This window comes from Ictidomys tridecemlineatus, chromosome 1, assembly GCF_052094955.1.
Source record: "Ictidomys tridecemlineatus isolate mIctTri1 chromosome 1, mIctTri1.hap1, whole genome shotgun sequence".
NCBI lineage: Eukaryota > Metazoa > Chordata > Mammalia > Rodentia > Sciuridae > Ictidomys > Ictidomys tridecemlineatus.
This window is the reverse complement of record NC_135477.1, coordinates 262,602,934-262,619,442: the sequence shown is the minus strand read 5'-3', so window position 1 is coordinate 262,619,442 and position 16,509 is coordinate 262,602,934. Positions and strand designations below refer to the sequence as shown.

The 16,509-nt window shown below is 62.8% G+C and overlaps 1 protein-coding gene across 5 annotated transcripts in view; it reads right to left on the bottom strand.

The window, feature by feature from the left end:
- The window catches only part of Slc9a3 (solute carrier family 9 member A3), a 39,536-nt gene that overhangs the window by 16,404 nt on the left and 6,623 nt on the right, over positions 1–16,509 (bottom strand). For all 5 annotated transcript variants that reach the window (XM_078018677.1, XM_078018679.1, XM_078018666.1 and 2 more), the window contains exon 2: positions 310–612. In XM_078018677.1, the coding sequence (XP_077874803.1) occupies positions 310–612 (303 nt within the window). The remainder of the gene's footprint in view (positions 1–309; positions 613–16,509) is intronic.

The following is a 16,509-nucleotide window of genomic DNA, read 5'->3' as shown; positions in this document are numbered from 1 at the left end:
GGCGGAGGCCAGTGAGGTGTGCTGAGCTCGGCCTGCGGTCCAGTCGGGAGACCTGGATGCTGCCTGCGCTTCTCCCTGGGACCCTCCTCCCAGCCCAGGAGGACAGCCATCGACAGATCCCACCCACACGCCACCTGGTCAGAAAGGGCCTCTCCCGAGTCGGGCACGGGCCCCGGCCAGGTGTGGCCCTGGGACTCTGCACGCGGGACTTTAAGCAGCTCACCGGCGACACCCCTCTCTGCCCACACTCCACCCCTGGGCTGTGTTCTGCACCCCGACCTCCCACCCCGTGGGCAGCACAAGACTCACCCATCAGGCCGCTGAGGAAGACCCCGTAGAGCGACAGGCCGGTGGTGGCCGCGTTCCACACGGTGCCGATGACCGCGTACAGCAGGATGGTGCCCAGGTTGCCAAAGAAGAGCCGGTTGGGCATGAAGTAGCCAGCATCGAGCACGATGGGGGGCAGCAGGTAGAAGAAGAAGACGGTGGGTGTGAGCGTGAAGGAGGCGATGTGGTCCGCTGCCCAGACGATGCCGCCCAGCACCAGGCCCAGCACAATGAGCAGAGCACTCTCAGGGACGACACTGGTGACCTTGTGGGACAGGTGGAACACTGCGAGGAGGACAGAGGGTCAGGGGGACGAGGTGCAGACTCGTGGGACAGGGCCACTGCTAGAGGACAAAGGGTGGGGATGGTGGGCAGGAGGGGAGGGTGCTGGGGTGGGCACCCCAGCCAGGGTCCTCCCAGTCCTCATCCCAGGGCCCAGGGCCATCTACAGAGCCCTGCTGCCCTCTGGCTGTCCACACTTGGTGGTGGGTGGGAGTCACGTGCGAGTGGACAGGTCCCTTCACCAGAGACTGGCACCCAGACGGTCAGGACAGGGCTGCCTGGGCCTCAGCCACACAGCCGGTGCCCTCTCCAGGGGTCTGCGTTCACGTGGGGAAGCGGGTGGGTGTGCAAACTGGCAGAGACCCCGTGTCAGTCTGGGCAGGAGGAGGCCACGCGGTGACTGAGCGGCCAGGGGCTGCTGGGTCCAGCCCACAACCCCTGACCTGCCCAGCCCCCAGTGGGACTGCTTTCTGTCCTCTGGGCAGCCACAGCCACTCTGCTCCTGAGACCGCCTGGCCAGACTGATCCTGAGGTCCAGGGCCTGCTCCACGTTAGTCACCTGGTGGACTCTGGGCTGTCCTCCCTGGCTCTGCTTGACCCCTCCCCTGAGTCACCACCTCCAGGAGCAGTGTCCCCAGGGACAGGCACTAGAGCTCACAGGAGCCACAGTGGCCCCCACCCTGGCCACTCTGCTGGCCACCCCTGCTGGGACCTGGAGGGCTCTTGGCCCCGCCTGTGTCAGCTCAGGCCATGTGGGCAGCTCCCCAGTCCATCTGGGCTCGGGACAGGGTGACACTTCAGCGGCTGGAAGGCCAGCGGTGGGGGTGGCCCCGCTGGCATGGGCTGTGATGGCGCGTGGCAGACTCCTTCCCTGAAGGAGGGTCTTGGCCTGGCATGACTTCTTGGATATTCAGAGGAGGGTTGCCACCCAGCCCCCAGCCCCCAGCCGCGCTGACCGTGTGGGGAGCAGGGGCCCTCAGCGCCCGCCTCCGGGGAGCTGCTGCAAAGCCCAGGTGTGCGGCAGTTTTAGGCTGGAGAGGACCCACCCTGCCTGGCGGTGGCCTGGACCGGCTCCCGGGACCCTCTCCGTGTGTGGTCATGGGCCACTCCTGGGGGAGTGGTGCCCTTCCTGCCGCCCTGCCCCGGGACCTCCTCGCCTTCACCAGGAGCTGGGCTCTGCTGGCCACTCCCTGGGCCTCAGGCCCCCGGTCCCCACTCTGGACTCCAAAGCACCAGCTCCAGGGGGTGGGGACGCCCAGGAAGTGCTGGTTGGAGCCTCCAGGGCCTGTGTGGACCCAGCCCCCACGGGCCCTGCAGGCAGCGCCCCCACCTGGCCAGGTATTGCCTTCAGCCCAGGTTCTGCTTCCCCCCCCCCCCCCAGGGCTTTCCAGGGGTCAGCTGGGGTCAGCCGGGAGGGCTGCCCGGTGGAGCGCCGTGATGCTGGAGGCCTCGCCACGTGACTGATGGCCAAACCAGCTAGACATGCGTGAGGAGCACATCACAGAAGGTAGACGCCCGGAACATGGGAGGCTGCTGCCAGGAACCAGGAGGGCTGGTTCCCGGAATCCTCGGAGCCCTGCCCGGGACTGGCCCTCGAGGCTCCAGGGCCTCACACAGGAAAGCCTTCAGAGGGGTCGGCCTCACAGGTGGCCCCACGCAGATGCCCAGAGAGCCTCCAGTCCTCCGCAGGGCCTCCCCTGACCTGGGCAGATGAGGCCAGGCTGGCGGCAGGCCCCCAGCACCCCTCTCCCGGGGGACCGGGGCTGGCGGGACTTGGGGAGGCCTTTCCCGGCACCACGGGGGAGGCCAGGTCCTTTCAGTGGCTCTGAAGCCCCAGGTCCAGGCAGCCAAGAGCTCCTCTGCAGGCTCCAGGCTCAGCAGGTCCCGGCCAGCCAGGAAGCTGCCTTCCAAGGGCTCTGAGGCCAGCGGGAGTCGTGCTGATGAGTCCACCGTGGCGGACCCTGGACCCGGAGCCACGCACCAAGCTCTGAACACCTGGATGCATGTCTAGAGATAAGCCCGGGCACTGCTCTCTGATCTCCCCAGCCACTGGGTGCTCAGAAAGACCAGGGTCCCTGCCCAGAGCACCCTCCTGTGGGCTGCCCAGCTGCTGCCCTGACTGACCACTGCTCCCCAGTGCGAGTGTGGGACCACTCCCTTCTCCAGGAGGGAAGAGATGTGCCTCCCAGCTGCTGTTCGAGGTCCCCAGAGTCCCTAGCACAGAGCTTCCTGGGGGTGTGTGGTCCCCACCCTGTGACTCTCTGGCCTCTCCTCGAGGCCTGGGGCGGGATCTTGTTTACAACAGCTGCACACCCACCCACCTGTGTGTCCAGGGACGCCTGGCCTGGGGAATGGTGTCGTGCCCTTCTGTGACCTGGTGAGGCAGCATGGCGGCCACTGGTTAGACTGCAGAGGGACCTGGGAGACCTCGTTCCCCTCGCCCAAGCTGGGGCTGCCCTCAGACCTGTTCCACTCAGACCTTCACTCTGGTACTCCAGCCTTCCCCCAAACAGAGTCTGCTGTGACTGTGCCTCTGTGCGGTGCAGCCCAGCAGCCACAAGCAGAGACAGCGCCCAGCCAGGCTTCTCTCACACACAGCACGGCTGCCCTGGAGCTCCAAGTGCACTGGACACCACCAGCCGACCCTTCTCCCATTCCCACGGGCAGCTCAGGCTGTACCATCCACGGGTGGATGAGCATGGGTGGATGCGGCCGGGCCGGCTTCAAACCCCACGCTCTTGCTCAGAAGTCTGAGACCTCAGAAGACGGCCAGCTCTCCCTGAGGAGGACCTGGCCCACAGACGGCGTCCACGGGGCTCTGGCTGTCTGCAGCCTTTTGCCATCTTGACGTCAGCAGGGACGACCTGTCCACGGCCTCCTGAGGGCACTCCCAGTGCGTTCCCTGCAGGAGGTGCCTGTGGCTGCCGCCGCCCACCTCCCTGTCGGCCGGGTGCCGGCCCTTCTCTGGCGGTGAGGCCCGACCTCCACGGCTGGGCCGTCCTTCTCTGTGAGCTGGTTCTGCACGCTGGCTCCACCAGGGGTGCTGACTCTGCTCACCCACTTGTGGCTCTCTGTAGCTGCAGAGCCCGGCCCTGCCCCGCCCAGGCCTCTGCCACAACAGCCTGCTGTGGCACCACAGGGAACAGGGACCTGGGACAGTGGGGGGCTGTGTCCCTACCTTCTGTGGCCTGGCCGTGTCAGTCACGGCAAGAGCCCCTCAGCAGTCCAATTCCCTCCAGTGCAGGAACCCGACCCTCTCGCTGTCCTCTCATCTGGGCAGCGAAATCCCGACTCTCCTTCATGTTCGCAGGGCCCCTGGTCCTGACCCTGGCTTGGCCTGACGGCCTTCTGGGCACCCCCTGGACTGGAAGGGCCAAGTGGCTGCAGGTGAGGCCCTGGAGTCAGCCCCAGGAGGGCCAGGCAAGCCGGCTCTACACTTCAGCACAGGCTCTTCCTCCGCTTGCTCTCCCTGTCTGTGGTCACCAGTAATTTCCCATCCTCAAGAACGTGTGGGTCAGGAGATCCGGGCACTGCAGGCTCTGTCTTAGGTTCTCCATCTCCAGGAAACTTCCTGAGGCTTCCTGAGCCCCCCAGGGCTTCCCTGTTGCTGGCCCCACCCACCGATGCTTTCTCACTGCTGCCCCACCCACGGGGTGGTTCTCTGGGAGCCAGCCCCGCCCACGGGCACTTCCAGGGGCTGTGGATGGAGTCTCTCCGCGGGGTGTCTGCAGGTCTCTGCACAGCCCAGGGGGCACTGAGGTCTTCCTGGCCTGCACGGTTTTCCTCTGGCCACTTTTCCTCCTCTGCCTTCACCTGGATTCTCTCCAGCCTTCTGCCCTGCCAGTGTTAGGGCTGTTGGTGTCCCACAGTTTCGAGCCTCTTCTTAGTCTAATGCCGCTGGACTGCTCCTGGGGCCAAGATCCCTTTGCACTGTCCAGGCTCTTGCCCCTGCACGGAGCTCGGGAAGTGTCCGGGCTTCTCTCCCTCCGCTTCCCCTCTCCTGGGTTCCTGGCCACCCCTGCCGTGCTGAGCTGTTTCTGTACCCTTCCTGACCTGGACAGCTCTGTCCAGCTTATCTCTCCTGCTGACCCTGTGCCTTCTCTGGGGCCTGAGCACCTTCCCTCCTTCTCTCACCCTCTGCGACTGGGGCTGGACTTCACTTTCTACCGGTTCTCCTGCAGTCAGGACTTGCTGTGGTCACAGGGAAAGGCTTCCACAGGGACCCGGCTCTGGGCCTCAGTCCTCCTCACACAGAAACTGGGCTGTCTGGCGGACAGGAGGCTCGATGCCGGTCTGCTGCTCTTGCCCTCACCAACACTCCCCTCGTACCTGTGGCCACCTCTCAAGTGTCAGTCTGCATTGTAATTAGCTGCTTAAACCAAAGACTTGGTTGATTGTCATTAGCAATTTGCTAGTGGCTCCGCAATTACGGGCATAATGGGTGTTTCAGGAGGCAGTCAGCCAGGGCCTGCAGATAGCCCACGGCGCCCAGTGCCTGTGTCTGCAGCTGGCTGCGGGGGCCCAGTGTGGTGGGCCATCCACACCCACGTGGCCTGGCCCCAGGCATGGCTCTGGGTGACCTGCTGCAGGTCAGAGCTGTCCCTCCCAGGGGCAGTTCTTATTTCAGTCTCCGTCTGACTCTGAGGGACAAAGGTGTGAGACACCTGCATGGCAGGCCTTCCCTCCTTCTCTCACCCTCTACCACATCAGATCGCTGTGCTCCTCCTGCTCATCTGAGCACCGGTCACACCTGCTCCAGGGAAGCCTAAGCCTGGGAAGGAGGAGGTGGGCAGAGCCCGAGAGGGGCTGCCCCTATCCGCACATGGACGTCCCCCGGCTGCAGGAAGCCCAGCCAGCTGGAGTGGGGAGAGACCTGTACTCCGGGGAGAGCCGGCTCCAGGGCGGCCGAGAGCCTGGGCAGCCTGGGTGCCACCTGGGTGTGGAGCTCTCAGTCCATGCAGTTCACCAGGGAAGAGTGTGGCCCTATGGGTCGAGAGTGCAAAGCTGTTTGTGTCACAAACATCCCCCAAAGGCCACGTGTGCACAGGTGGGCCCCAGGGTAGTGCTGGTGGGAGGGGTGGAACCCGAGGGTTGGCCTAGGGGGGCTGGGGTCCCTGGGAGGTGCCTTTGCAGGGGACTGTGGGATGTGCCCTCTTCTTGGCTCCCAGCCTGAGAGGCAATGGCTTTTGCTGTGCTGCATGATGTGCCACCACAGGACCCGAGGGACAGGGCCACGTGGTCATGGCCTGGCATCTTCAAGCTGTGAGCCAACCTAAGCCTTTCCTCCTCAGAAGGTGGCTGCCCCGGGTACTTGCCACAGTGGCAGGACACTAGCAGAGGGTGACTGAGCCTCTGTGACACGGAAGAGCTCTGTGCCTACAGCATACACTGTCCCGGGGCAGAGCACAGCCCATACCTGTCAGAGCTGCCATGCAGAGCGAGCTCTGTGAGCCACCGTCAAGGCCAAACTAAGACGGGCGGACAGGAGGCTCCATGCCGGTCTGGCCCTCGCCAGCACAGAAGCGAGCCCTGGCCAGGAGGAGGGGGGAGGGAGCCTCCTTCAGAGGACAAAGCGGGATGCCTGGGAAGCAGGAGGCACAGGCTGCGGGGGACAGAGTCAGGCGCCTTCCAAGGGACAGGACGGGGTGAAGGGACATGGCCGAGCCCACAGAGTCACAGCTAATTAAGCACAAATGGCCCAGCTCCTGAAGGTAATGCGGGGCAGCCGGTGCTTTAGCTCTAATTACAAACCCTCTGGAGGGAGTGAAAGGTCACAGGCACCGCATCCAGCCCCGTCTGGACCAGGCACGGGGAATCGCCTCACGCTGGGCCCCCCTGTGCCGCCCCTCATGATGCAGCCCTGGACAGGCCTGGTCAGCCTGGAGCCACCCCTGGCCAAGGAGCTTTCAAGGTGACGGCAGATTTAGCTGAGTCCACGCAAACGCAACAGCACAGTAAATCCCTTGGTTTTACTTTAACACACACAAGCCCCAGTGAATTAAACTCTGCTTAACGAAGCAGCGGAGCCCGGCGAGGGAATGGGAAGTGCCCCGGGCACAGGCCACCTCCTCTGCCCAGTGAGGGCCACGTCAGACTGGCTGTCGCACACACTGGTACCGTGGTCCGTGCGCCCAGATCCACGCCTGGTCCTCCTGTGCCCCCTGAGTTCCCCCAGCTCCCCAGCCCACGAGGAGCAGACCCCATTCCTCTGACCTCGATCTTGCTGCACTTCCCAGCCCGTGAGACAGTAAGTGTGTCAGCGCAGAGCAGGGAGGCGACGCCGTATTGATAGTCTGACTCCGTCTCTCTGGGTGTTACCTAACTGCCCAGCCCGACCTGCTCCACGCCAGCATGTGCCCAGAGGTCCAGCTTGCTGGGGAGGCGAGGCCTGCAGGGAGCCCCCACCCCAGCAGGCTCTCCACTGGGCCTGGTGGCCATTCAGGACTGGCCCTGCTGCCCACAGGTCATGAGATGTTTGCAACAGCATCCACTTATTAAGACTAGGCAGACCTTTTCAGCTTTTAAATTTGAAAATGGAAACTGCTGACGGCTTCCCATTGGGGAGGGAGGTAGCCACTCCTTCCACCCCCAGCTGGGGAGCAGCAGAAGCCCCGGCAGAGGCAAGGCCAGGGCCCTGCAGCCGCCTGAGCCCCAGGCCAGCTCAGACCGGCCTCTCTGCACTGGCCACAGCCCTTGGTCCAGACAGACAGGAACACCCTGCCCCTGGTCCCCAGCGCTGAGACGGCACCCAGCCCTGACGTGCTCACTCCTCTCCTGCTGTGGGCCTCCTCACTGGCTGCTGGGGCCTGTTCCACCTCCTGTCCCCCCTTTCTGTCTGTTGTCTCCTGAGTAACTGGTGTGCTGCGCACCAAGCCCGCCTCCCTGGACCAGTGCAGTGTGCTCCGGGGTGGAACCTCAGGGGATGGCCGCTGGGCGCCGGAGACGGGCTGTGATCCACCTGGGGCTGAGCGGCGTGGGGGAAGGCAGGGAAAGCCTGAAGTTTCATGACATGAGAAACCCGCAGCCTGGTTCAGAGGCACCTCCATGGTGCTCTCTGTCAGGAGCAAGCAGCAGCCACATGGCAGGTCACTCACGTGGCCCACGATGTATGCATCCAGAGCAGGAAGGGCAATTGCTGGTTAAGCCAATTGAACGTGTGGACCATGATGTGGCCCACAGGGCCAGAGTCAGAGATGCCCAATGGGTGGCTCCCAACCACAGCGTCCTCCCTTGGCTGCCCTACCTCTGGGATGCACCATGTCCACAGCACACAGGCTGGCCTTCTTATTTTCTAACAAGAGTCGCACTTCCGTGCTGGGGTGAGGAACCACACGGCTGGGCAGCTCCCACTGTCCTGGGGGGGTCTCAGCCTCACGATGCAACAGCCAGTGAGTCCGGTGCTCTTCCGTGGCTCTCCTCCTCAGGACATGCAGAGCTCAGGGAGCCTCAGTCACCAACACAGCAATGGAGGATGGATCCCAGGAAGGAAGGGGGAACCCCAAACTCCAAGTGTCTGGCTGAGCCCCCAAACTCGTGTGTGAATGACACTGGAGCGAGGCGGGTGACGTCAGCAGCAGTGCCACGGGGGACAGCACTTGGAGTGTCCATCCACTCAGGTCAGTGAGTTGCCTGGTAAAACAACCATCACAAAACAAAGCCCAAATCGATCCTTCCCAGAGCAACACACAGAGCAACACGGTGACAGTCAGTCACCGTGACCTGTACGCCATCCAGAATCACGAACACGGTCCCAAGGGAAGAGGGGACCGACCCTTGAACCAATCAGTGGAGACCCCAAGAGGATCCAAACATGGGAGTTCGCAGCAAAAGACTCGAGACGATCAGGATGACGAGTGGTTCATGAGGACGTGGGCTTGTCTCTGATTTAAGGGCAGACGACCTCAGGGCAGAGCGGGGTCGGCAGACCTCGGGGAGGAGGCAGGGTCAGGCAGGGCTCCGCGGTCAGTTTCACGGCCCATGTGCACTGACAAGAGCGCGGGGCCGTGGGCGAAGGGGAAGCACAACTTTATCACAAGAAGAGGTGCTGCCCTGGGTCTGTCTGCTGCCCTCTAAAATCTAAGCTGTTGGAAAGAGCGAGATGGAGACTCTGGACGTGAAGAAAGCAGTATCTGAGATAAAGGTCCCCTGGAGGGCTGGGGGCGTGGCTCGCCTGAGAGACACGGTTCGGTTCTCAGCACCACATCTAAGTAAGTGAATGAACATGAAGGTCCATCAACAACTGAAAAAAATGTTTAAAAAAAAAAGATCCAACGAATAGGACTGAGCACCTGGAAATGGTAGAGACAGGAACAGAGAAGATCAATGGGAAGGACCCAATGTGCAGAACAGATGAAAACAGATCTTTACAACGGGACGGCGGGCAGCCCGGAAAGGGTTAATGTTGGTGCAGTTGAGTTTCCAGAAGGAGGAGAGGAAGTCAGGCACGTAAGAAATAGCAGCCAGAAATGTCCCCAATCTGGTGACAGACACAAATTCATAGATTTGTGGAATTCTGCAAACCCCAAGCCAGTAAACACAAAGAAAGTCACCTCTTAGGCTCCTCTGGGCCACACCACCAACACCCCACTGGGAAAGCCTGCTGCGTGTGCACTTCAGGTGACGCCCTCTGTGTCCCCAGAGGCGGGAAGGCTGTGGTCCCTTACCCGAGGATGGGCTGCCTCTGTGGGGCTGGGAGTTCTGTGGCCTGAGTCCCTGACCGACCCCACCCCAGATTCTCCGGGACCTTCAACACCCCCTTCCGCTGCCCTGTACAGTCCCAGTGACTTGGGCCAGTCCCCGGATCCCCTCTGCTGTGCCAACAGCCACACGGGTGCTCTGCCGAGGCTGCGGGCAGCAGGAGCCGTGGGTGGCGCTGGGTGCTGGGGCCGCAAGAGGCACACCCTGGTGGCTGGCTTCGTCTCCCTCCTTCTGGAAGTCCAGCGCGGCTCCACCAGTGCAGCTGTGGACGCCTTCAGGTTGGGCATCCAGGCGGGGCAGGTGGTGGACAGGCGGAGCACCCTGCTGATCGGGGGCAGAGGAGCACCTGGAGAGGTGCCAGTGGCCGCCCTGCCTCACTTCTACTCCGAATGCCAGAGTGGCCACCAGGAGAGGCTATGACCAGGGCCCAGGGGCCAGATGTGTGGAGCCAGGATGGGCTGGCCTCGGCCCACCTGGGTGCAGCTGTGTCCTTCAAAGAGACCTCCAGCATGTGCTGACCAGGGAAGGGAGGGTGCTGGCTCCTCTGAGCAGTAGAAAGAGTTTCCTTAGGCAGGGCCTCCCTGTGGCCTCAGGCCTGGCCACTCTGGCTCCCCAGGACCCCCGGTGCTCTTCACACCAGGCCCACAGGTGCAGGATGGCCTGGGCTCAGGCATGGGCTGTGGGCAAGTCCCTGGCTGCCCAAGACAGGGCCTTCCTTGCGGCTGTGGACACTGGATGCCCACCCCGTAGTGCTAAGGGGGCTTCCTTATCCCTGACCATGAGGGCTGTGCCAAGTGAGAGCCATACGGCCACTGAGTCCTGGCCCAGCAACTGTGCCCAGCACCCTGTGTTCCGAGCAGACCCTCGGGAGGGTCCCTGACCCTTCCCCACACAGGTCTCCTCGCTGACTCCACCTTGTCCCACCAGGGTCGGTGGCCTTTGGCTCACAGGGGTCGGGGCACCGCCCACAGGCAGCCTGCTGGGGCCTTTCATGGAGAATGGATGGATCTTGGGCTTGGCAACTGCTTCCCCATGGACAGGGAGGAAAGGAGCCCAGCGCTGGGCCTGCGGTCGGGGTGACAGGGCAAAGCAGCGGAGAGACCGTCCCTGAGCCCAGGCCTGAAGCCCAGGGCAGCAGAGGCCTCCTCCCCAGCACTGCCCAGGGCTCCCCTAGGGAAGCAGGAGAGGCCAGGGAGGTGGCCGACCCCGGCCACACCCCCTGTGGGACTCTGTGTCCAGGGTCTGGGTGGCCCCAGGAAGCCCCAGCGAGGCCTGTGGCTTGGCAGGGAAGGGGAGCGGCCGAAGCTCGCAGGGCTGCAGGTGTGATCTCTCTGACCTTTGAATCTTCCTGTGAAAATTCCAAGGAGACTCCTGTCTGAGGACTTCTGTGCAGATAAACTGTGTGGCAACAGTTCAGGGCTGCTGTACTCTTGCCTCCGCTGCTCACACGGCCACAGCCACCATCATCTGGGAGGTCCCACCAGTCCCCGAAGCCAGGACTTTGTCATCAGCTGCTTCCCGGAAAGCGTGGGCACCACTTTTTTCCAGGGATTGAGCCAGGGCACTTTGTGGCTGAGCAGCATCCCAGCCCTTTCTATTTTTGAGACGAGGATGTGCTAGGTTGCTGGGGTTGACCTGGGCTGGGTCCTCCTGCCTCAGCTCCCAAGTTGCTGGGAGGACCGGTGTGCACCAAGGCACCTGCTGGGAGATGGGTTTTGTATCTGTGTGGCAGGGCAGGAGGTCAAAGGGCTCTGAGGGTGCAAGTGCCACTCAGAGGCCCAGAGGCCATCCACAAGGGCCAATCTCGGGACGCTGGGCTGAGGCATGAAGGGACTGCTGGGCCCCGCATGGACCTTCCGCCTGAGCCCAGGCCTTGCGCACGGCCCATGGCTGGGCCATGCCCCCCCTCTGGGGTTCCCTAGGGCAAGCTGACACCCCAGGGACAGACAGCCCCCATCTGTGGAGCCAGAAGTCACGGTCCCTGCACACGGAGGGCTCTCTGTTCCCAGGACGTCCCAGGCCACTTGCTAGCAGGAAGTTTTATCTTTCGGACCTGGTTTCCTCCAAGATGGTTATCTCGGCTTGAAGAAGACAAGGTCCCCCAGGGCCTGTGGCCTGGCTGTCTGGGGGAGAGGGTTCCTTCGCTGGCTTTACCTGCAGACTTTTGCTGAGTCTCCAGGAAGGAGGAGCTAAAGACCCAGTCACCTCAGCCACGCAGCCGTGTGCCCACGTCCCTATGTGCCCCAGCACACAGCCCAGCCCAGGGTCTGGCCCCGGAGACCCCGGGCCATCGTGAGAACAGGGTGCAGGGACCCACACTCAGGCAGCAGCGCCATCCGCTGGGAGAAGAGGCAGGTCCTGGACGGGAAGCGCATCCGAGACTCCCAGGCCCCAGCGCCCTGCCGCCAGGGCAGAGCCAACCGCCATTAAACCGTGAAGTCAAGACATTTTCTCAGCCAGTAAAGGGAAAAGGTCAAGAAATAAGGCCTGAGAGGAGGGGACCGTGTGGGGCCTGTGGCTGGCGGGAAGAGACTCCCGTGGGAGGCATGCCCAGAGGTGCTCCTGGAGGCGGCCCAGGGTGAGGAAGTCAGGCCCCCCACAGCAGCTGGGACAGAGGACCCTGCAGTGCACGCGCCTCACACCCGGGAGGGGGCATCACTCCCATCTGTACTGGTCCCGGAGGGCACAGGGCTGTGCACCGGGCCCTCCCCAAGCCCTCAGGAGACAGCCTCCAGGGAGGGCCCCACACCGCGGCACAGAACAGTCCTGGCTGGGCCCAGCCAGGGGACCCAGACCCCTTGAGGAGAACAAGAGACCCTCTGAGCGGCGGTGCGCGGCAGAAGGCGGAGCTTGTGGTGTTGGGGCAGAGCCACCTGACAGCACCTGACAGCTCCTGGACAGCAGGCCCACACCGAGGAGGGCCGTGCTGGCTCCAGGCAGGGCAGAGGGCCGCATGGGCAGCTCGGTGATGGCTACTGCCCTGCAGCCAGGCAGGGCTCTGAGGTCCCAGCAGCGGCAGCTCTGGGGGCCAGTGAGGAATGCGGGGTCCTGTGGCGCATGCCGGGGCTGGACCCACCTGGCAGAGGGACAGGAGAGAGTCACACTCTGTGAGTGAGGTTTTCCTGGTCACCTCAGGAGCAGGGACCAGGGAGGGTGTGGTGAGAACTGCCTTTTTCCAAACCCTGAGCCAGACAGGTCTGTACCCAAGGGCGCAACCTGGAGAGGACACTGCCAGCCCAGGCAGGGATGCCACCCAGCTGGCCGGCCAGCACCTGGTGGGCAGCTGTAGCCATTCACAGAGGGCCCTGCCCCTGGGCTGGGGACAGATGCTGACCAGAAAAAGCCCAGCCGGAAGGCTCTGAGCTCATTTCTGGAAATCCAAGGTCAGCAGTCCAGCGGGACCCGTAAGCACGAGGCAAGGGGTGAGGAAAGGCGCACATTTGGGGGAGGGAGGAGGCCTCACGTGCAGCAGGTGCAGTCCTCTGGTTCCCACTGTCCTGTATCTGTGCCCCCACTTACTGCCCTCAGGTCTTCCTGTGTCTTTCCTGGGCAGGGTCCCTGCCTGTCTGCAGGTGCCACAAGCTCACATCAAAACTCAAAATGAAGGGTCATTTGCTCACCAGGGTGAATGGGGGACCCTGGCCACATCTTACTATCCAGCAGGCATCAGCAAAAGCCTGGGCCCCGAAGAGCTCTTAGACCCCCCTGGCCTTCAGGGCAGGGGCAGGAGACCCTGCTCACGGTCAACAGGATGCCCATGTGGAAAGGCCCAGCGAACTACGAGACTTCAGAGTGAGTGCAGCTGGTTGCAGAAGGCAAGGTTGATACCCAGAGTCAGTGGATTTCCCCCGCCTGGCAAGGAGCTCAGGGTCTGAATCAAGCACCCCACCTCAGCAGGCGTGCACACACACACCAGAGCAGAACCTGACCAAACATGCACCACGTGGAGACACAAGTACCACACTCTGACGCAGCAAACTGAAGGACCAACGAGAGGTGGTCCATGTTCACGGATACCAATCTCCACACTAGCTGTGACCACGACTTGCTGCTGGGCACTGCTTCAGCACACCCTCCCAACCCCAGAAACATGTTTCGTGATGCCAACAAACGGATTCTGAACATGTACAGAGAGGCAAAAGGCAGAGGATACTGCAGGAGAGGAGCCCAGCAGAGGATGGAGATTTCCACCCACCACCACCGTCAGGCCGAGGCCAGAGCCCAGACGGCAGGTCCACAGAACAGCGCTGGGTTCCTAGGCGCGGGCTGCCTACTTGCAGCTCTCTGGCTGCCACAGGAGCTGGGAGACGGAGATCAGGAGTCGTTCCAACAATGGCACTGGTCAGCCAGACAGCACATGTGCCATGTGTGCACAGCCACCCAGATGTCCACAGAGCAGCACTGCATGGACCCAGACTGCATGTAAAACTGCAAAGCTTCTCGAGGGCAGAATCTAGATGACTGTGGGTCTACTTCCAGACATAACACCAAAACCTGATTCAAAAAAGGAAAAACAACAAATTGGACTTCTTCAAACTAAAAAGTGTTGTTCTACAAAGTCACTATTAAGAGAATGAAAATACATGGTGTGGCGACCACGCCTGCGATCCCAGCGACACGGGAGGCTGAGGCGGAAGATCTCGCGTCCAAGACCAGCCTGGGCAGTGAACCCTAACCTGTCTCAAAGGATAAAAAGGGCTGGGGTATTGCTCAGTGACATGACCCTGGGTTTAATCCCAGCAACAATGAATAGACAAATAAAATGGGGGGGGGTGAAAACCATCCAGAATTGGAAAAAATACATGCAGAATACCTATAGAGGCTCAGATCCAAAATACACAAAAAGCTGTGGAAACCCAGGGAGAAGGCGGCCAACTCCGTCAGAACATGGGTCCGACACTGGAACCGACTCCTCACGAGGTACCAGAGGGCACACCCAGTGTGGCACGGCACTGCACGCCTCGGCTTGGCTGGCACCCGCACCTTAAAACCAGGTGCACTCACACCTGTCACAGTGGCCAGAGCGCAGGACACCCAGTGCTGAAGAGACCTGTGGTGTGGCCACTCTGCAGGACGGCGTGCTTCTAGGAAGCGCACCACCTCCTACCCTGGGCCCAGAGGAGCTGAAAGCATGCCCTGCGGAATCTGCACACAGGGCTTGCGGCAGCTTCACTCACAGGTGCCAGACTGGGAACCGCCAGACCTCGCGGTGGAGGAGTGACAGCCCCGGGTCCCACAGAGGGGCAGTACGCAGCACAGAGAGGCAGGCGCCCTGAGCCACACGGGGCCACAGAGGGACTGCAGGGCACCTTACCACCTGGGGGGCTCCCTGAGGGCTGCCCCTGGTGACTTTCTGGGGAGGCGCAGGAGAGGGCAGGCGCAGGGCCTTTCGGGGCTCCGCGTGGTCCTGCGCTGGGGACGCCTGGCCTCGCACCTCTGTCCAGGGTGATCACACCAGAGCAGCGTGGCGGTGCCCAGGCACTCTGCAGGACACGTCCTGCCCACAGGGGAAGGGGCTGGCCGTGGGAGGGGGCATGGGACTCTACTCTCTGATCCACCGTTCTGCAAGTCTGAAACTTTACTAAAAACCAAGTCTATGTCTAAGCAGTGCCACAGAGGCCACCGCGGGGGTGAGTTGTGACAGCCAGGCGGGGGACACTGGATCAGGCCTAGGGAGCCTGGCACTCCTGCTACTGCTCACCTGGGCTGAGCGGCCTCCGAGTCTGGGACTTCAGGCCAGGTCAGCTGTCTGCTGCGACCCCATGGCACTGACCTCAGATGCCACCAGGATGAGAGCCAAGGGAAGCCCCACTTTTCACTGGGGAGTAACAGGAGGAAAGGTGCTGGTGCCTTGGAGCTTCCCCGGTGATAGAGCTGGAAGAGCAGGGCTTGGGTGTGCACACTGCCAACAGCCGGACAGCAGGGGGGACTGGACACCCGCTGCGGGGGTCAGCACAGACAAGATGTGCGTGCTGGGCAGCGGGGAGGGCCAGCCCAAGAAGCCAGCTGCTGGGGGCCGCAGTGAACTGGAGCGGCAGTGAAGCGTCCTGAGCCTGGGCACCCTCTCCTCCAGCTCCGAGGGGGCCTGACACCCCCCCCCCCCATGCTGGGGACTGCACATCTCTCTGAGTACAGGAACCTCCCCCGAAGGCAGCCCAGCCCAGCCCTGTGCCTTGATGCTGGTGTCAGATGGGCCCCACACCACGGCACGTTCCCAGCTGCCTCCTGGCTCTCCAGTGGGACCCAGCCCTGCTGCACCCACGCAGCCCCACCAGCGCCACAATGCAGGACGGAGCAGAACTCAGGTGGGCAGACCTGCTCCCAGACCTCCTGGGCTCCCGCCTGGCCCACACCAGGCTGCGCCCTCCCCACCCCCACCAGGTCACGCTCCCCATCCCAGGTGGTGTGCTCACTGCAGTGCCTCCAAGAGAGTGGCCATCACCATCTGGCCAGCGGCCTGGGAGGAGCAGGTGGAGGCTGAGCCTGGACCTGGTGCCCCAGGGCCCTGTCCTCAGGGACCGTGCCACCCCTCCGTGCAGGGGTGCAGCTGCAGATCCTGCATCCACCCCCCAAACACCTGGGGGCCGCCCCTTGTTTCCACAGCTCCAGAAACCAGGCCTTCCAACCTCCCAGCCTTCCTTCCTGAGAACTCAAAACCGGTTGGACTTTGGTACCTCGGCTCTGCAGGTGGTGAATTCAGCAGGTTCCTGATCTGGTGTAAGGGGAGACAGCCTGCCACCCCCACTTCTGCTGCCTCCCCTGGGTCCTCAAAGGGACACTGCTGTGCCCTTCCCAAGCAGCTCCCAGAGCCGGGGCTGGTGGCCCAAGCTGGGCTGGTTCCCACAAAGACCCCAGGACCCCTCCTGGCAGCCACCTGGCTGGCTCCTGGCCATGTCCTTCCCCGGGGCAGAACTTTCTCTGGGGGCCCCGGGCTGACTTGGCTCATCTGCCCCTGGGGCAAAGTCCACTCCCTTCAGCCTGCACTGAAGTCCCCACCGCCGGCCCTGGCCACCCACCACTGCAGCCCCAGTAGCCCTGCTCCATCGTTCCCTGAATTAATCTGCCACCTGTCCCCCTTCTGTGTCCTCCTGGCCCTCCTCCCTTGGTCCCTCTGCTTGGCCCATTCCCTCTTCTGAGGACCCTCACAATGAGCATCCCACCTGCCACTCTGCCACTCTGAACCCTCAGCCTGCCAGCATGTGA